Raw genomic sequence first — 17788 nt, 5'->3', positions numbered from 1 at the left:
TAGTGGGCTCATGACCTGAAGAAGTCTTGAATAAACACGAAAGCTAAAGTATTTTTAGGGACACTGTAATAAGTATAAATGAGCTAAGTTGTATCCCTTCAACGTTACATTACATAACATTTTAAAATATGGAGTGAGAAAGCGGAAAGGTGTGGATGATTAGAGGGATGGAGTGGAAAGGAGTGATAACATACACCAGTGTTGCCAAGTGATAAGCTCCTCAACAGCTGATCTTTTAATTCGCCTCCATGCAGTCACACAACAAAACCCTCACTGAATGCTTGTTGTCTTAACTCGTGTGTGTGTGTGTGTGTGTGTGTGTGTCTGTGTGTGCATGTGTGTGTGCACTCAGGGTGGTCATTATGTTAGTGTTAAGGTGCAAGCACTGCTTGCTTCCTCTCGCTTTTTCAGCTACTACAACTGGCTAGCCGTAATGGCAAACAGGGAAGCAACTTCCATAGGTCTTCCCTGCCAGTACACAGCCCCTTCACTATCAAGACTCCTGCTCTGCCTCCTCGTGGCAACACACGGTAATTGAGTGCCTTGTGGGCTCCAGAGGGACGGCGCATAGGCCCACTGACACGCGGATGCATCCTGGCGCCTACCAACCACTGCCCAGCTGCCTTGTGGATTAACCTTGGTAGGTATAAGGCTACAGGAGTAAACCCCGAAAGGAAGTGACCACCATAGGAACCCAACAACTACACCGGCGGATGGAGGCAATGCATGATGGACAGACTATTAAGGTGAAACCCAACAAACTGGGCTATTGGCAGTCCGTTGCAACTCTCCCTTTCCCCAGGCATTGCAACACTTGCACCAATGGATCAGGTAAAGGGAGAGCCAAGATGTGTGGTTGCAGCCTGCACTCCTGCTTCACCACATAAATTAACTCATGCACAGCCATCATCCAGGTTATCATACTCATCATCATCAAACCATTTTACCCCAAAAGTCTTATGGTGACAGCAACAGGCAGATATGACTGCCAGGACAGATAAGATGGTCATTCATGCACTGGGATCTAGGCTGCAGTGCAATCTGGTCCTGTCTGTGCGGCTGAGCAGTCCTTTCAAGGAGTCACTCTGCTCACCCCACATGGAAAAGGGGGCTATAAAAGGTGCCCTAAACATAGCCTGCCTAAAGAACCAACCTGACTGGGCAACCACACCCAGTAAGGTCATCCTTATGCGGTCGAAAACACAATTATAATCAAGGATCAAAACAAAAACAAACCATACAACCTTTTATGGTCATCGCTGCATTGAATGTCAAGACCCTTCTGGATACTGGCACAAATGCGCGTCTTGAAAGAAGATCTGCTCTTGTGGCAAAAGAGCTGACTAGGTATAACATCGACATAGCAACCATTAGTGAGTCCTGGTTGAGGGTCGACTCACAGAACGGGGGTCTGGCTATACCTTCTTCTGGAAGGGTAAGCCTGCTATGGAGAGAAACCGCATTTATGGAGTTGGATTTGCCATCTGCCAACGCATCCTACACAGGCTAACTGAAATGCCTGTTGGGATCAATGAGCACCTCATGTCATGCCTTTTTCATCAGTGCATACGCCCCAACACTGGATACAGAGGATGACATCAAGGACGCCTTTTACGCTGACCTCAACAGAGTGCTAACCTCAATCACCAGAGAATATAAGGTTGTGTTCCTTGGTGACTTCAATGCCAGAATTGGCAGAGATGCTGACATTTGGCAGAGAACCATCGGGAGAAATGGACTAGGCAAGTGTAATCCCAACGGCCTGCTCCTCCTCAGCAAATGTGATGCACGCAACCTCAACCTCGGCCTACCTTGTTTAGGTAGGCCGACAAGTTCAAGGGTTCGTGGCAACACCCACGATCCAAACACTGGCATCTCATTGACTACAACATTATCAGAAAAAGGGATCGCCGAGATGTCCTCACCACCTGACCAATGCGTGGCTCAGACCACTGTGACACTGATCATCGGCTTGTCCGAGGCAAGCTCTAGCTTCACGTCGCCCCAAAACGGCAAAGGAAACAAGCCCCCAGAAGAGGTTTTAACACTAAGCGACCAGAGGATACAGTGGTAGCACATACTTTCAGAGAACAGCTCCAACATGGGCTAATAAACAACCCGACAACAAACAACCCAAATCCAGGACTGGTTTGATGAGAATGATCCAGAAATCAATGTACTCATCAATGATAAGCAAGCTGCTTTAACTGACTGGCAGAACAACCCTCAGTCTCAGACCTTCCTCAAGAAAAAGCCTTTTTTTTCTAATATCCAGTTCTTGTGATATAGTCCAGAAGGCGACGCCTAGCTTATACCTAGGTATGTTAATGCCTAGCAATAACTAGCCAGGCCAACATACAGGCAATTAAAACATCTAATAATTACTTAATACGTAATATTAGGACAACACGTCGCTACCTGGCATTAAATGCAATTCTCAAACCTCCTGCACCCTCCATCACACACTGCCACTGTCATCTCTTGCCTTAGAGCGAGCAGTAAACAAATGTCAACTCTCGAGGGGTGGAGATGGGTGGGTTATCGGAGTCGCATTCCGGACTATATCACAAACTCTGTTTTTTAGAAGAAAAAAAAAACGGCTTTTTGTTCAATCCAGAATGCGACGCCTAGCTTGAATACCCGAGCAGGAGGTGGAGAGGGAGGTGACGTTACATACAAGGCCCAGCTAGCTTAGGTCCAGATTATGATTATAAACCGTTTAGAATATTTTCCAATATTAGGAACATTTACCGGAAGGTAAAATGTTAATTTACATATCCCAATTAGGATACTCAATTTATTTGATGAGGAAGAAGAAGGTCCTGGTTGTGGAGATTGACTAGGTGGAGGAGGGGACCCCAGCACTACCACATGTGAAACATCATTCAGAGATAGATGAAGATAACTGTTTTGAAATTTTTTGAAGATCTCCAAAAGCCCACTTCTTTGATCTGACTGAGGCTCATATGCTGCAGAAATGCCACAAACCCTGCATATTTCCTGGTGTCATGTACCAAAAATTTCTTACCAGGGTCTGCTTGACTCACTGAGATAAATATTTTGTCATTTGACTAGGAGACAATTTCTTACCATCCTGGGATGAGAAAACATAGGGGCCTCGATTTGGGAATCTGGTTACCGTATATCTCGGCCTACAAGGCGACAGGAGACGGAGTGTATAAGACGACCCCCAAAATATCCATTTAAAAAGTAAATTTTGAGTTCTATTCACTGTATAAGACTACCCCAAATGTGACACTTACTATTGGGAGCTTACTGACCCAGTAGTCCTTTACCAACCATCCCACTGACCAGTGCTGTTTACACATCCTTGGTTATTTAAAATAAGGCCAATTCACTTCAAGTAATGGCTTCAAATGTTACCGGCTGGTGTAGTTATGTCACTTAAGAGTCTGTTATTTAACTGGAACTAATGTCGTTGTAGAGTAAAAATTTTCCATTTACTGAAAATGGATTTACCGATTTATTTGTTTATTTATTTATTTATAATATACAGTGGTCCCTCGGTTAACGAACTCAATTCGTTCCAGAGGGTTTTTCGTTAACAGAAACCATTGTTTCAATGGGATATTAGGTAAATGGTTCCAGCTCACAGAAAAGTATATACAAAGTAAAGCCAAAAATGCATAAAGTCAGAAACACTCCTAAACTTCCCCTAAATTGCCCTTAAATCACTATGTATATCGCACGTATATACTCGTCTATAACCCCCCTTCGTATATAGGTCGACCCCGATTTTATGACCAAGAAATCGTTAATTTATGATATTCCTCGTTTATAGGTCGACCCAAGATTTTGAGGGTAATGGAACAACAAAACCTTCAGAAAAACTCTACGTCCTATAAACTTGTTTACCATTTATTATTACGACACTTTACACTGAAACGCAGGTAGTTTCAACAAAAATATTGTATATTTCCATTCAAGTATTTATTCAAGTCAATTAGGAGGGAATATTATTGTAATACAACAGTTTTTTAACTAAACCATTCGAAAAGTGATTACGGTAACATCTTTTGAACGAAAGAAAGCGAGTCATTGTTTTCGTCACGATTTTATCCCACTTTCCACTGTAATACGTACGTAATTTCAGGAAAAAATATTACATTTCCGTGAATGTAGTATATCAAGCACAGTATGAATAGAATATCATTGTAATATAACAGAATTTTAACCGAAAACTATTAAAAAAACGAATAACATCTCAAGAACATCGGAAGCTTAGGTGAAGTCTTTTGTTTTCGTCATGTATTTTATCCTATTTTACATTGAAATACATCACGTTTCAGCAAAACTACTATTTATTTCCGAGAATATATTCATTCAGGCACAGTTTAGGTAAAATATACGTGTGATGTAATAGTTTTTTAACTGAAAACGATTCGAAAAACACGTGTACCCTCTAGCCCTGTTCAAGGAGAGGACTGGGAGAAGCTGTTTGGTGCTGCAGACGATGACAAGGAAAATGATTTTGATGGATTTTAATGAAAATATTCAGAAATATGGTATCGTAATATTTATTCAAGTCAATTAGGATATTATTGTAATACAATACAACAGTTTTTTAACTAAACCATTCGAAAAGTGATTACGGTAACATCTTTTGAACGAAACAAAGCGAAAGTCATTGTTTTCATCACAATTTTATCCCACTTTCCACTGTAATACGTATGTCATTTCAGCAAAAAATATTACATTTCCGTGAAGGTATTATATCAACCACAGTATGAATAGAATATCACTAATATAACAGTATTTTAACCGAAAACTATTAAAAATACGAGTAACATATCTTGAACATCGGAAGGTTAGGTAAAGTCTTTTGTTTTCTACATGTAGTTTATCCTAATTTACATTGAAATACATCACGTTTCAGCAAAACTACTATTTATTTCTGAGAATATGGAAATGTAATATTTTTGCTGAAATGACGTACGTATTATAGTGGAAAGTGGGATAAAATCGTGACAAAAACAATGACTCGCTTTCTTTCGTTCACAAGATGTTACCGTAATCGCCTTTTGAATGGTTTTCAGTTAAAAACTGTTATATTACAATAATATTCTATCCTAATTCACTTGTGATGTAAAAGTTTTTTAACTGAAAACGATTCGAAAAACACGTGTACCGTCTAGCTGATACGGCAGAGCCCTGGTCGTGGAGGCTTTGTGTTTGCATCGGCCCTTCTTAAGCAGCTTTTAATTTTAGCGTACGTTGAAATTGTGTTTACCGGTGTATTCTTATTTTCTTGCTTCTTATTTTCCAGAAATATGACAAGTTTTTATATAATACAATGTTACGGTACTTTTAATTTAGAAGTATTCATTTTTAAAAATACAGAAGACACCAAACAAATACTAGTACGGATATTTGCGTGACTCTCCCGCCAAAAAAGACCAAACAGCTGGTACTCTCTCCCTCAGCCCTACCAAAAATAGCCCAACATCTTTCTTGTTTATTCTCTTCCAATTTCTCACTTTAACTGGTATTTTTTACTTCATATTGCCTACATCAGATAAACTACAGTAATTGAGGTTAGATATTGTTATAAATTTGATTACCGGGTCCTGGCAGGTACCGTTAGAACCACCTGACCCTACCAACAGTGTTGCAAGTCAGACAGCATTTTTTTTTTTTACATTTTTGGTGTCTCCATTTGTTAATTTTTTTTCTGTGGGGTTTGCACAATAGTATACTGTTTTACCTACAGTATTGTAAAACGATTTGGGAAAAGAAATACTCGGTAACTTAAAATTTTAAAAGGAAAATTTTGAAACTGGCAACTGTGTGTAGATGACCTGACTCACATCATATTGATGTTTCAAATTTAATTAACAAAAATTTATGTATCTATAAATACACTTTTAAAAATGAATACTTTATGTTTTACATACTCCTGTGCATACCATACCATGCATTTGGCTACTTTGGGCTTGCTATGATGACGCAAGAGATCTGCCCTGGCAACTGTACCGACACTCACAGCGGGTGGTGCGTTGGTGCATCGTTTCCATTGTTTACTGGTAGTTACTGGTAAATTTTTTTCAACCTAACGAAACTATTACCCGTATAGAGGTCGACCCCCAACTTTTTGCCCAAAAATTTGGTCTTAAGAACTCGTGCTATACACGGGTATATACGGTATATATATACTATATATATATATATAATCACTAATATAATATGATACAGGTGATTAATTTTTATCTCTTGTGCAAAATATATGACGTTTATATTCAAATTATTCGCTGTCTTGCAAGGATTCCAGCAATGCAAATTATATTCTCCTAACTTTAGTCTGAGATATTATAAACATAAAAACTGTAAGCCTAAAACCCTGGCTGGGGAAGGGAGGGAGGGAGGGAGGGAGGGGGTTTGACAGTTGGAGTCGAAGGTCTCGTGTGTTTATTTAACAGTCCTAAGTGACTAAGCTTCTCTCATTTTAAAATGCCAGTGAAATGACCTGGGAGAATATAATTTACATTGCTGGATTCTTATAAGATAGTGATTAATTTTAATATAAACAAGCTATAATTTGCACTAGACATACAAATTTTAGATCTAATTTAAGAATTTTATTAGAGAGCAAAAATTTTTTATCTTGTGCAAAATATATGACATTTATATTCAAATTATTCGCTGTCTTGCAAGGATTCCAGCAATGCAAATTATATTCTCCCAACTTTAGTCTGAGATATTATATAAGATAAAACTTAAAGCCTACTGTATAACCACAAAACCTTTGCTGGGAAGGGGGGGGGGTTGGGGAGGGAGGGGTGACAGTGACATGTTTGACAGTTAGCGCCAAAGGTCTGATTAAGTATTTATTTGTTTATTTATGTCGTTAAGTTGAGTTTTTGTTTTTTTGCTCATAAAATTGCATAGAAGTGACCGGGGAGAATATAATTTACATTGCTGGAATTCTTATAAGATAGTGATTAATTTGAATATAAAAATGCCATAGTTTGCACAAGAAAAATTTTTTAGTAATCAGTTTGTACATTATTTTGATTGCAAGTACAGTTCAGCTTTGCCCTTAGGACAGTGTGTGCATGTAAATGAGTTTCAATAAATGAATAAAGTTACATATATCGAGCCAAAAATAATACAGTCAACCCTCACTTTACGCGGTTAATGAAACTCGCAGGGTCCCGCGGAAAGTGAGGAACGCGTAAAGTGAATAACATAACATATGGGATTAATTGAAATAGAGTCCGGGCCGACCCCCAAACTCCACTTTTTGACGACACACAACTATGTTGTAGTAAAAATTTTATCTTAACTTTATGATGGTATGAAAAAACAAGTAATATAGAAGAGGTTAGGTTAGGAAAAATAAAGGTTAGGTTAGGAAAACTAAAAGTTATGTGGAACACTTACGTTAGTAGAAGAGATGGGTCGGCGTACGGGGATGGAGGCTGGTTCCGAGGCAGAGGGCAGGCTACTGGCCCTCAGGTGAATCACCATTACTAGGTGCATCACTGCCACTTACAGTTGTCAGGGCTTCCCTGACAAATCCCTCAAAGTCATCTTCACTGTCACTATCACTGGCTTGGGCTGGCTATGGTGGGTTGCGGGCGAAGAAATCTGTTATGCTTTGCTGACGGCTGGTGTTGATGTTGTCGTGATACACCTTGATGTAGGGTTCCATAGTCTGCAACACCTGGGTAGTGAAGATTTCATACCTGTTTGCGTCAGGGTCGTCGGAAAGGAGGAGCTTGGCTTTCTCGATACACTCGATGGCACCCCTAACATTACAATGGGATAAGTGTTGTTCTTGGGATGACGCACCACCTGCCTTTTCACTGAAGTCATCATCATCATCTACCATCTCCTCGGTAGTCACATTAGGTTCCATTATCACCTCCAGGATGTCGTCGTTGGTGGTCTCGGAGAAGCCTGGAACTGTAACAGTCTGCGCAGCTTCTCTGGCAAGGTCCACTGCTACTGCAACAGTCTGAACCTCACCAGTCACAGATTGACTCCTCCTCTCACCTGGTATTCCATGCAACACATGTCTCCATGCGTGACGAATTGTAGCAATAGACAGCTGATCCCATGACTCCACCAAGAAGTCCACAGCTTTCTTGATGTTAAATACTCTCCAGAATTGTTTGAACAGTATTTTTTGCTGTGCCAACTGTTGATCCTCATCTTCTTCGCTCTTGCTATCGGTGGTGGTGTCACTCAGGTTACGCAACTCTTCCCTGGTGATGGTGTAGTCGTTCAGGAGTTTGAATTTTGTCGTAGAGAATGCAGCTTTTACATTACAAATTAACTCTTGGTCCATGGGCTGTAATATAGACGTAGTGTTGGGAGGAAGGAAAACCACTTTTACGTTGGGGTGACGATCTAACAGTAGGGGCGAGTGTCCTGGTGCGTTGTCCAGCAGCAACAAAATCTTGAATGGCACATTCTGTCGCTCACAGAATTTCTTTACATCGGGAACAAAACAGTTATCAAACCAGGAGAGGGACAGTGTAGAGAACATCCACGCCTTACGTGCGGTCAGCCAGTGGACATTTAGCTTGGTCATGTCCATGGTTTTGTAGGAGTGCGGCGTGCGTGCTGTGTGGATCACCGATAACTTGAGCTTACCGGTACCGGAGGCATTGGTGGTAAACAGGACGGTGATGTGTTCCTTCTGCATCTTCCGGCCCCGAATCTTGCTGGCATTCTTTACAACAAAGGACTTGGAAGGTAGCTTTTTCCAGAAAAGACCAGATTCGTCCATGTTAAACACCTGGTCGTCACTGTACTGTCCTTCCTCCATAATCTCACGTAAAAACGGATAAAATTCCCTAGCCGCAGCACGGTCAGCACTTGCTTCTTCACCACCAATGTTTATATTGGTGATCTTGTTCCGATTCTTAAACCTCTGTAACCACCCAGAGGAAGCATTAAAGGGTTTGGGCTCTGTAATTCCCATCTTTCGTGCCACTGCAATGTACAGTTCACGTGCGTACTCCTTAACAGAGCGTGTGTCGACCGCCATGTTCCATCGCACCTGACGCACCAAGTACCTCACAAGTAATTTTTCTGTCTTGAGAAGCACCTGGTTGTGAAAATACTTGATCATAGAAGCACCTGTAGACTTTGTGATCTTCATGTGCTCCTTTATCTTGGCTGCATCCTTCTTTATTGTTCGAATCGTAGATTCATTCACACCATGCTGGCGCACCAAATCAACCTGCCTTGTTCCTTTCTCCAACTCTTGGATGATGGTATACTTCACCTCGTAGCTTAAGGAACGTCGTGTCTTCTTTGGCTTAGTGCCGCTGGGTCCAGGTAAGGAAAGGTTTCTCTCTGGGGGTGGTGGTCCGGCAGAAGCCATTTTAGAGAACAATGGATGCACGTTTACACGGTCTGGCGTGGAGGGATGAAACTGGCGCGGCTAGGTCAAGGATCGTCTTTCCTCCCTCCCTCCCTCCCCCGGGTGGACACGTCATAATACTTTAAGCCAATTACAGCTAGCAGCAGAGGGGGGTAGGGATGCATGGCCAATCACAGTCCGATACGTCATATGACGTCAGTGATAACGCAACAAAGACACACACTGCGCAACCTTACCGCGCGGCTTGCCCAAGCGGAGGGAGGAGGAGAGAGGCGAGAGCACAGGCAGGCAGGCGGGTGGGGCGAATCTAAAAATAGCGTCGCGCCGGACACTCTCCGCGTAATGGGGTTCACGCACCGCGTAATGTGAGCACGTTAGGTCTGGCACCGCGTTAACGTGGAAACGCGGAATGTGGGACCGCGTAAAGTGAGGGTTGACTGTAGTTGAAAAACTTTATGTAGACAGAGCTTGGATGGCTAAATTTTAGAATGACCAATAATTTTAATACAGTATTACCCCGCTTTACGCGGTTTCACTTTACGCGATTTCTCATATACGCGGTGCCTCGCCAGAACCGAACTTTCACTTTCCGCAGTTCATCTACCCATATATGCGTGAAGTTTAATTTTTGTTTTTTTTATTTAGCTCATAAAATTCATACAAATTACCCGGCCAGAATATAATTTACATTGCTGGAATTCTTACAATTTGATTTATCATTTTGAATATAAACATCATAGATTTTGCATTAGACATACAAATTTTAGATCTAATGTTTACTCTGAGTAAATATGTTATCTTTTGTGCAAAATATATGACATTTATATTCAAAATGTTCCTGGTTTTACAAGGAATCCAGCAATGTCAATTATATTATCCTAACTTTAGTCTGAGGTATTATTTGTTACTAAAAGTTAAAATTAGTTTTTTCACCCAACATTTCTCTGGTAGGGAGGGAAGGTGGGGGGGAGGGTTGGGACCGACCGACCATCTGGCGCGGTTGGAAGAGGGGGGGAGGCAAGTTGGGGTACTTTGATTGACAGATAGTGTCGTGAAGAATATTTTTTTTTTTATTAACTGAAGATATTTGTTTTAGCTCATAAAATTCATACAAATTACTGGACCAGAATATAATTTACATTGCTGGAATTCTTACAATATGATGATCATTTTGAATATAAACATCATGGATTTTGCATTAGACATACAAATTTTAGATCTAATGTAATAATTTGGTTTACACAAAGCAAGTATTTTATCTTTTGTGCAAAATATATGAAGTTTACATTCAAAATATTCCCTGACCTGCAAGGAATCCAGAAATGTCAATTATATTATCCTAACTTTAGTCTGAGGTATTATTTATTACTAAACGTTAAAATCTAGTGTTTCACCCAATCATTTCTCAGAGAGGTAGGGGCCAGTGAGCTGGGAAGAGGGGGGGGGGGAGGGATTTGAGTCTATTATTTGAATGGACATTAACCTGGCGACTGTATTTCTCTTAAATATTAATTGTGTGAGCATATCATCATAAAATTTAGATGTTATTTTTACTACAACATCGGTATTGTGTCGGAAAAAGTAGAGTTTGGGGGTCGGGCCAGTCTCTATTGGAATTAATCCCATATGTTCTGTTGTTCCATTTACGCGGATTTCACTTTCCGCGGTACCCTGTGGGTTCAATTGACCGCGTAAATCGGGGTACTACTGTACTGTATAAAAAATGCACAAATACTAAAGTGCACAATTTTCATGATATTTACTCCATTGGAAACGAATGTAAACATAGAAGAGATTACTGAATTGGCCGAATACCTCCTCAGCTTATCAGCTGATGTTCAAAACAAAACGTGATTTTCGTAAGGATTTCGTTAATCTATTTTTTTTTCGTTAACCGAATTGAAGATTCTTATGGAAGGCCAACTTGGACACAAAGGCAAGCGGGAAAATGATCCCTAGAAGTGCGTTGTTACGTTTTAAATGCAGGAAAGTGGTTTTCTTACCGTAGAACTCAGATACCTTCACACTGGTTACTCACCCAGGAGATTATGGTGTATCACTACGTAGAATTTCACTCTGCTTCCGGCATTCAATGCATTGTGTACTTGATAAATGATGATTTAATGAATTCCATTAATTTCCAACATCCATCTAAGTTATTGGTTATACTTTGCCATAACCAAATAGTCATTACCTTTGGTAATAATAAGAATAGAGGGATCACAGATACGGGCAGATAATTGCACTTACGTTTATTTGGCACAATTCCATACACTGGACTTATAATTTGCATGGATAGGTCAGTCACTCACATTCACGCCACAGTACCGTAAGTTATAAAGGAAAGTTTGTCAACCTGGGGAATAAATCGTTAGATTTATTAGGCCGGCCTGGAGTGCTCTTGTAGCAAACAGGCCCTCACCACTGATCACTTCCTTTACAGGATGTGTTAACTTGTCGCTGGACTTAACAACAATCTCGGGGATTTGCACACACAGACTCGTACCACTGGTAGGACTGTATAGCCCCTGTTCTTAAGCCCGCAGAGCAGGAGGTCTTCCCGAACCCAAGGTCTAAAGCCCACTGACTAAAATGTGGTTTTGAGGCGTGAAATGATGAACAGTACAACACTGTCTCTACTGACCTGCCCCTATCGGCTGGTTAATATACCACTAATGGAAAACATATGTCCCAGTTATGGCTGGCCGGGTGCCTTATCTCCACCATAAACAAACATTTGGGGTGGGTTGTGCGGGAGGCCCAACGCAACCCATGACATGCGTAGTGACAACGAGCGCTGGATGTAAAAAAAAACACTTTCCCTTTTTTGTCTCGTCACTGGCAAATGGTGGGCGGTGCGTGATGATAGCTGCGTTTATTACCGCGGTATGTTGTTATTTTACGATATGTTAGACAGGTGTTTAATAAATTTTTATTATTTGAATACAGTTGTACCCCGCTTAACGCGATTTCACTTAACGCGATTTCTCATATACGCGGTGCCATGCCAGAACCGAACTTTCACTTAACGCGGTTCATCTACTCATATACGCGGGAAGCGGCGCGGGCACGATGCGCACAAGGTCGCCCAGTCATCAAAACATTACCGAGTTCTTCACCCACCATAGCCGGCCCAAGTCAGTGATAGTGATAATTATAGTGAGGATATGGACTTATATGGACTTTGAGGGGTTTGACAAAGAGGCCCTGCAAGCCTCTGTGGTGGATAGTGATACAATTGATACAAGTGATACAAGTGAGGGCCAATAATCTGCCCTCTGCCTCGGAACCAACCCCCCATCCCCGTGTGCCCAGCCATCTTTTCTACTAATGTAAGTGTTAAAAAACCTAATATTATTGATATTTCTCTTAATTATTAATTGTGTGCATACCATCATAAAGTTAAGATAATATTTTTACTACAACATAGTTGTGTGTCGTCAAAAAGTGGAGTTTGGGGGTCGGGCCAGTCTCTATTGGAATTAATCCCATATGTTCTGTTGTTCACTTAACGCGGTACCCTGTGGGTTCAATTGACCGCGTTAAGCGGGGTACAACTGTATACCGGTAATCTTATTTTTAATCCAGCTTCCCAAAAGTAAGTTTCAGTATAAAATAATTAGTGGTAGGACCGTGTGAGTGTTTTACGATGTTCTCCATCACCACTCTTGACACACTAAACCACAATAAGTAAGAGGTAAGAATTTTATACCTGGTATTTAAGACGAACCCTAATTTTGGGCTGATTTTTTTAAGGTTTAAATTCCGTCTTATAGGCTGAGATATGCGATATGTAAGTTGTGTTTTCAATAGTAAGAGAAACAATTGAGACCCTGCAATTGTGTGTAAATGAGGCAGAAAGTCAGATCAGAAACCGGAGACTTGGTCACAATTTTAGTGATGCCATATGGCAGCAGGGTCTACCACCAGACAATACAGGCATCCCCCGCATTACGGAAGGGTTCCATTCCCGGAAAATTGACCGTATCGTGAAATTCCGTAACGCGAAACCTATTTTCCCATTGACTTCCATTATAAAACTGGATATGCGTTCCTAAGGAATTTTTTCGGCCCCAAAAAAGTACAGTAATTCAAGCACTTTTATTAATGAAAATAAACATTTATAATACAGTACATTAAATAATTTATGATATACCTTCTTAAAACACCAATTTAGGGGTTAATATTGCATAATATTGCATTATACAGCTATGTGTATGTTTATTTGAGTGCCCCCGTCATAGGAGTCCGTTTTCTCTTACTTCAAGGCCGCCTGAGTCGTCCGTTTTCTCTTAATCTTAAGAGTGCACCAGGGACTACTGTATTATTTTTTAGTGATGACACAGAATTTGATATTGCAACTGGGGTTGCAATTGTTGAGGCAACTTAGGTATGTCTGATTACAGTTGGAATATTCAAGATCCATTGTGAGTGATGTTTAAAGCTTCAACTGTCTTTATGGTTGGTAAAACCTGTCAAGTCTGTCAGTCTGAATGGCATGTGTGAGGCCTCGTGTTTGTACAACCGCTAAATATATAAATATATAATGTTATGGTAATTATCAGAAACACACATAGGCATGACGAGGTTTATTACAAAGTGATGAAAAGGATACTGTATAGTGGGTAGTCCACAAAACATGTGCTAGCCATGTCTCTTTATTTGAGTGCCCCATCATAGGAGTCCATTTTCTCTCACTTCAAGGCCGCCTGAGTCGTCCGTTTTCTCTTAATCTTAAGAGTGCACCAGGGACTACTGTATTATTTTTTAGTGATGACACAGAATTTGATATTGCAACTGGGGTTGCAACTTAGGTATGTCTGATTACAGTTGGAATATTCAAGATCCATTGTGAGTGATGTTTAAAGCTTCAACTGTCTTTATGGTTGGTAAAACTTGTCAAGTCTGTCAGTCTGAATGGCATGTGGGAGGCCTTGTGTTTGTTAAAATTTACCCCAATTTCCATAAGGGCGGATTTATGGGCCGTAACGCGAAATTATTGGTCATAATTTACAAATTCCGTAAGAGCGAAATTCCATAACCCGGGTTCCGTAACGCGGGGGATGCCTGTATATTATGTTTCCAATATCTTCCCAGGCAATAGTACCTCCCTGTTTGGTAGCTGCCTACTACCAACATATAAGATGGACCCCCCATTTTATAAGGGAGTATTTAAGAAAAATACTTTTGTGTGTACAGTAAACCCTTGATAACTCGACACATATGGGACTCTGGCCTTGCCGAGTTATCCTTAAATGACAAGCCGAATAAAATAAGGCAAAAATAAGCATTCTACTGTATGTGAAAGGTACTGGTAGAAGAATTTATTTGAAATACTCTGTAACAATTAATACCATAATATCCTGACCATATTACTGTACTCAATTTGTACTCAAATGTACTGAGCTAAAGGACTAAAAAAATTATCTCTTGTGCAAACTATGAGATGTTTATATTAAAAATAATCGCTATCCTGCAAGAATTCCAGCAATGAAAGTTATATTCTGCTAGGTCAAGTCTGTGACATTTTATAAGAGAAGAAGTTTAAGTCTTAAATCGCCTTCATCCCATTAATCGTTATCACCCACTGCCATCTACCTCCCCTGCTGGCTGGAAGGAGGGGGGAGGAGGAGGAGGTGGGGTGTTGACAGCCAGGACGAATCTGTATTTATCAGTTGAGGGGTCAGGAGGGACTTGGGATTGTAAAAGACAGGGAGTTTAAGTTTTTCACTTATAAAATGTCAACGACTTGACTTATCAGAATATAACTTTCATTGCTGGAATTCTTGCAAGATGGCAATTAATCTGAGTTAAACATCCCACAGCTTCCACCAGACATAAAATTTTTAGTAATTACAGTAGTACATTTGAGTACAGGCTGTGATAATTGTAATGATTTTTCCACAACTTTATAGCATTACTGTTGACTTTTAGTAACTGCGGAAAATATCCTAATTTTCCCCATAAGATTAAATATTCAACATATGCGTCCTGAACCACTGAAGCTGCCAGACTATTGGGCCCCGGTTTAGCGAGGTCCAACCTGTATCTTCTCACCGTAATCCCTCCTTCCTGCACCACTACCCACCTCTACCACTCTCTCTCTCTATCTCCTATACCTTCTGTAATTGTTTAAGTAAATAAGAACAAGAAAAGAGATAAGGTATGAGAAATCATGTAAGGAAACAAAAAGAAAAATAGAGAGAAAGAAATGGAGTAATTAAAGAATTAATAGAAAATACAGATAAGAAAGAAACATTATGTCTGTGGGGGGAAAAAAGAAAATATCTCCTCATTCTCTACTGTCACCGACCTGATGTAATGCAATATCAGGTTACCCATTGTATATAAACTCTTCTTTCATTTGCAGTGAAGATGGGGTCAGGGATTGGTGGTCTCATATTACTGATCTGATGCATTGTCAGGTCACCCATTGTCAGGGTGGGGAATTAGTGAGTCTCATGACCTGAAGATGTCTTGAATAAAGAAGAAAGGAATATACAGTACTGTCGTACATCTTATTAAAAATAATCTATCTTTTATAAAATATAATACCTTATTTATTATTAAAATATTTACTGTACTGTAGTCTTTAATGGGGATACTGTAAAATGGTCTAAGCAGATTTGATATAGGCCTAATGCAAGCTACTTGGTACAAGAGATAACACTATTTGTAAATGTGATGGAGGTGGAAGGGAGGTCTGGCTGTTGCCTCATTTGCCAGTTTGTTTTTATTTATTCTTTACATTACTGAAACACTATAAAAATAATTTTCAAAAACTAACATAACTAAAATTGCTAAATTTGGGCTAAAATGAGCAAAAGTTCACGAAATTAATGCTATACTGCGACAGTACCTGCGCTACCCATGGCTTTCCGCAGAAGTGACAACTATGGTCACATTTTAACCAATCATGTAAGTGATATTCCACGCACACAAGACCCATGCAAAATGAGACTGCACTGTATATAACAGCCAAGGGTGTATTATGACATACAGTATGTCAATCATATATAAAGATGGATAAAATAAGTTCAGATAAACGACTTTGAAAGTGAAAACCATCAAATCTTTAAAAATGAATTACACTATTCATGAGCACACTGAAACTTGTAACTGTTCATGAGCACACTGAAACTTGTAACTGTTCATGAGCACACTGAAACTTGCAACTGTTCATGAGCACACTGAAACTTGTAACTGTTCATGAGCACACTGAAACTTGTAACTGTTCATGAGCACACTGAAACTTGTAACTGTTCATGAGCACACTGAAACTTGCAACTGTTCATGAGCACACTGAAACTTGTAACTGTTCATGAGCACACTGAAACTTGTAACTGTTCATGAGCACACTGAAACTTGTAACTGATCATGAGCACACTGAAACTTGTAACTGTTCATGAGCACACTGAAACTTGTAGTTGTTCATGAACACACTGAAACTTAACTTTACAATATGACATCACTATAATGTACAGCAAGACATACAAAGATAAAAAAACAATTGTGGATACTAAATGTTAGAATTTGCAGTCTTTGATGTGAGAACATTAAGATATTTAATCATGATAACATAACAGTATGGGAAATCACAAACTGAAAAAATTTAGCAGCCATGCCCAAGTAAAGCAAAATCTTGTTCATGAAGCAGCAAACATTTCTGTTAAAGCAAAATTATAAGTAAATAAATTTCATGACACATATTTAAATTTTTATGGAAAGATTTTTATTGAAATGGTTGTGGCTCACAGTGGGAGCTAACCTGTAACTGGGGTCTCGACAACCTCTTGGGTTGTGGTGCTGTGGCGCTGCAGGTGGGAACGCAGCCGCTCCACCCGCAGTTTCACACCATTGAATGCCATTTCCCACACAACACCAACACTCTGTTGAAAGTACACAAACCTAGAGATTTATGTTCTTTAGATAATCTTGTACCACATACAGATGTTAAAGTACATAAATATGACAAAAATGTGTTAATTTCAAGACCTACTCTTTTTCAACACATATGCCATCATGGGTTCCTCTTTTAAAAATCAAATTTCACAACATATACACTACAATACAGTGCTTAGATTAATAGCACACACTTCATCAAAAATGTCTACTTCATATTTCAAAGACCAAACATCTACAACTCTGAGCCTTTTAAGTGAAATATTTAAAGAAATAAAGAAAATATACAGCAATCCAAAATGTAGGGCAAGGATATCATGATATTAAAATGAAGGTTTGAACCCATATACTACTCACTTCATTATACAATCACAAACCCTTGAAACTAGATCTCAGAAAACCTGAGATTCTCAAACACAAAACATTTTCTTCCTTGGGCTACGTTAAATTTTCTTGCTTGTTTCTCATCTTATATACAGTAGAAGTCCAAAAATCCGGACTGCTTGGGGATTGGGTTGGTCCGGATTTTCG

General features: G+C 39.8%; 1 protein-coding gene across 1 annotated transcript in view; it reads right to left on the bottom strand.

Annotated features, from left to right (window-relative positions):
* Positions 1 to 17244, bottom strand: part of LOC121880307 (fatty-acid amide hydrolase 2-like) — a gene marked incomplete at its 5' end in the record, with an annotated part of 288336 nt that extends 271092 nt beyond the window's left edge. Inside the window, 1 exon segment of the mRNA XM_042387464.1 lies at positions 17124 to 17244. Coding sequence (XP_042243398.1) covers positions 17124 to 17223 — 100 coding nt within the window.
* Positions 17245 to 17788: the final 544 nt, after the last annotated feature.

Source organism: Homarus americanus, unplaced genomic scaffold (genome assembly GCF_018991925.1).
Source record: "Homarus americanus isolate GMGI-L3 unplaced genomic scaffold, GMGI_Hamer_2.0 scaffold20930, whole genome shotgun sequence".
Lineage (NCBI taxonomy): Eukaryota > Metazoa > Arthropoda > Malacostraca > Decapoda > Nephropidae > Homarus > Homarus americanus.
This window is presented reverse-complemented; position numbering and strand designations above follow the sequence as displayed.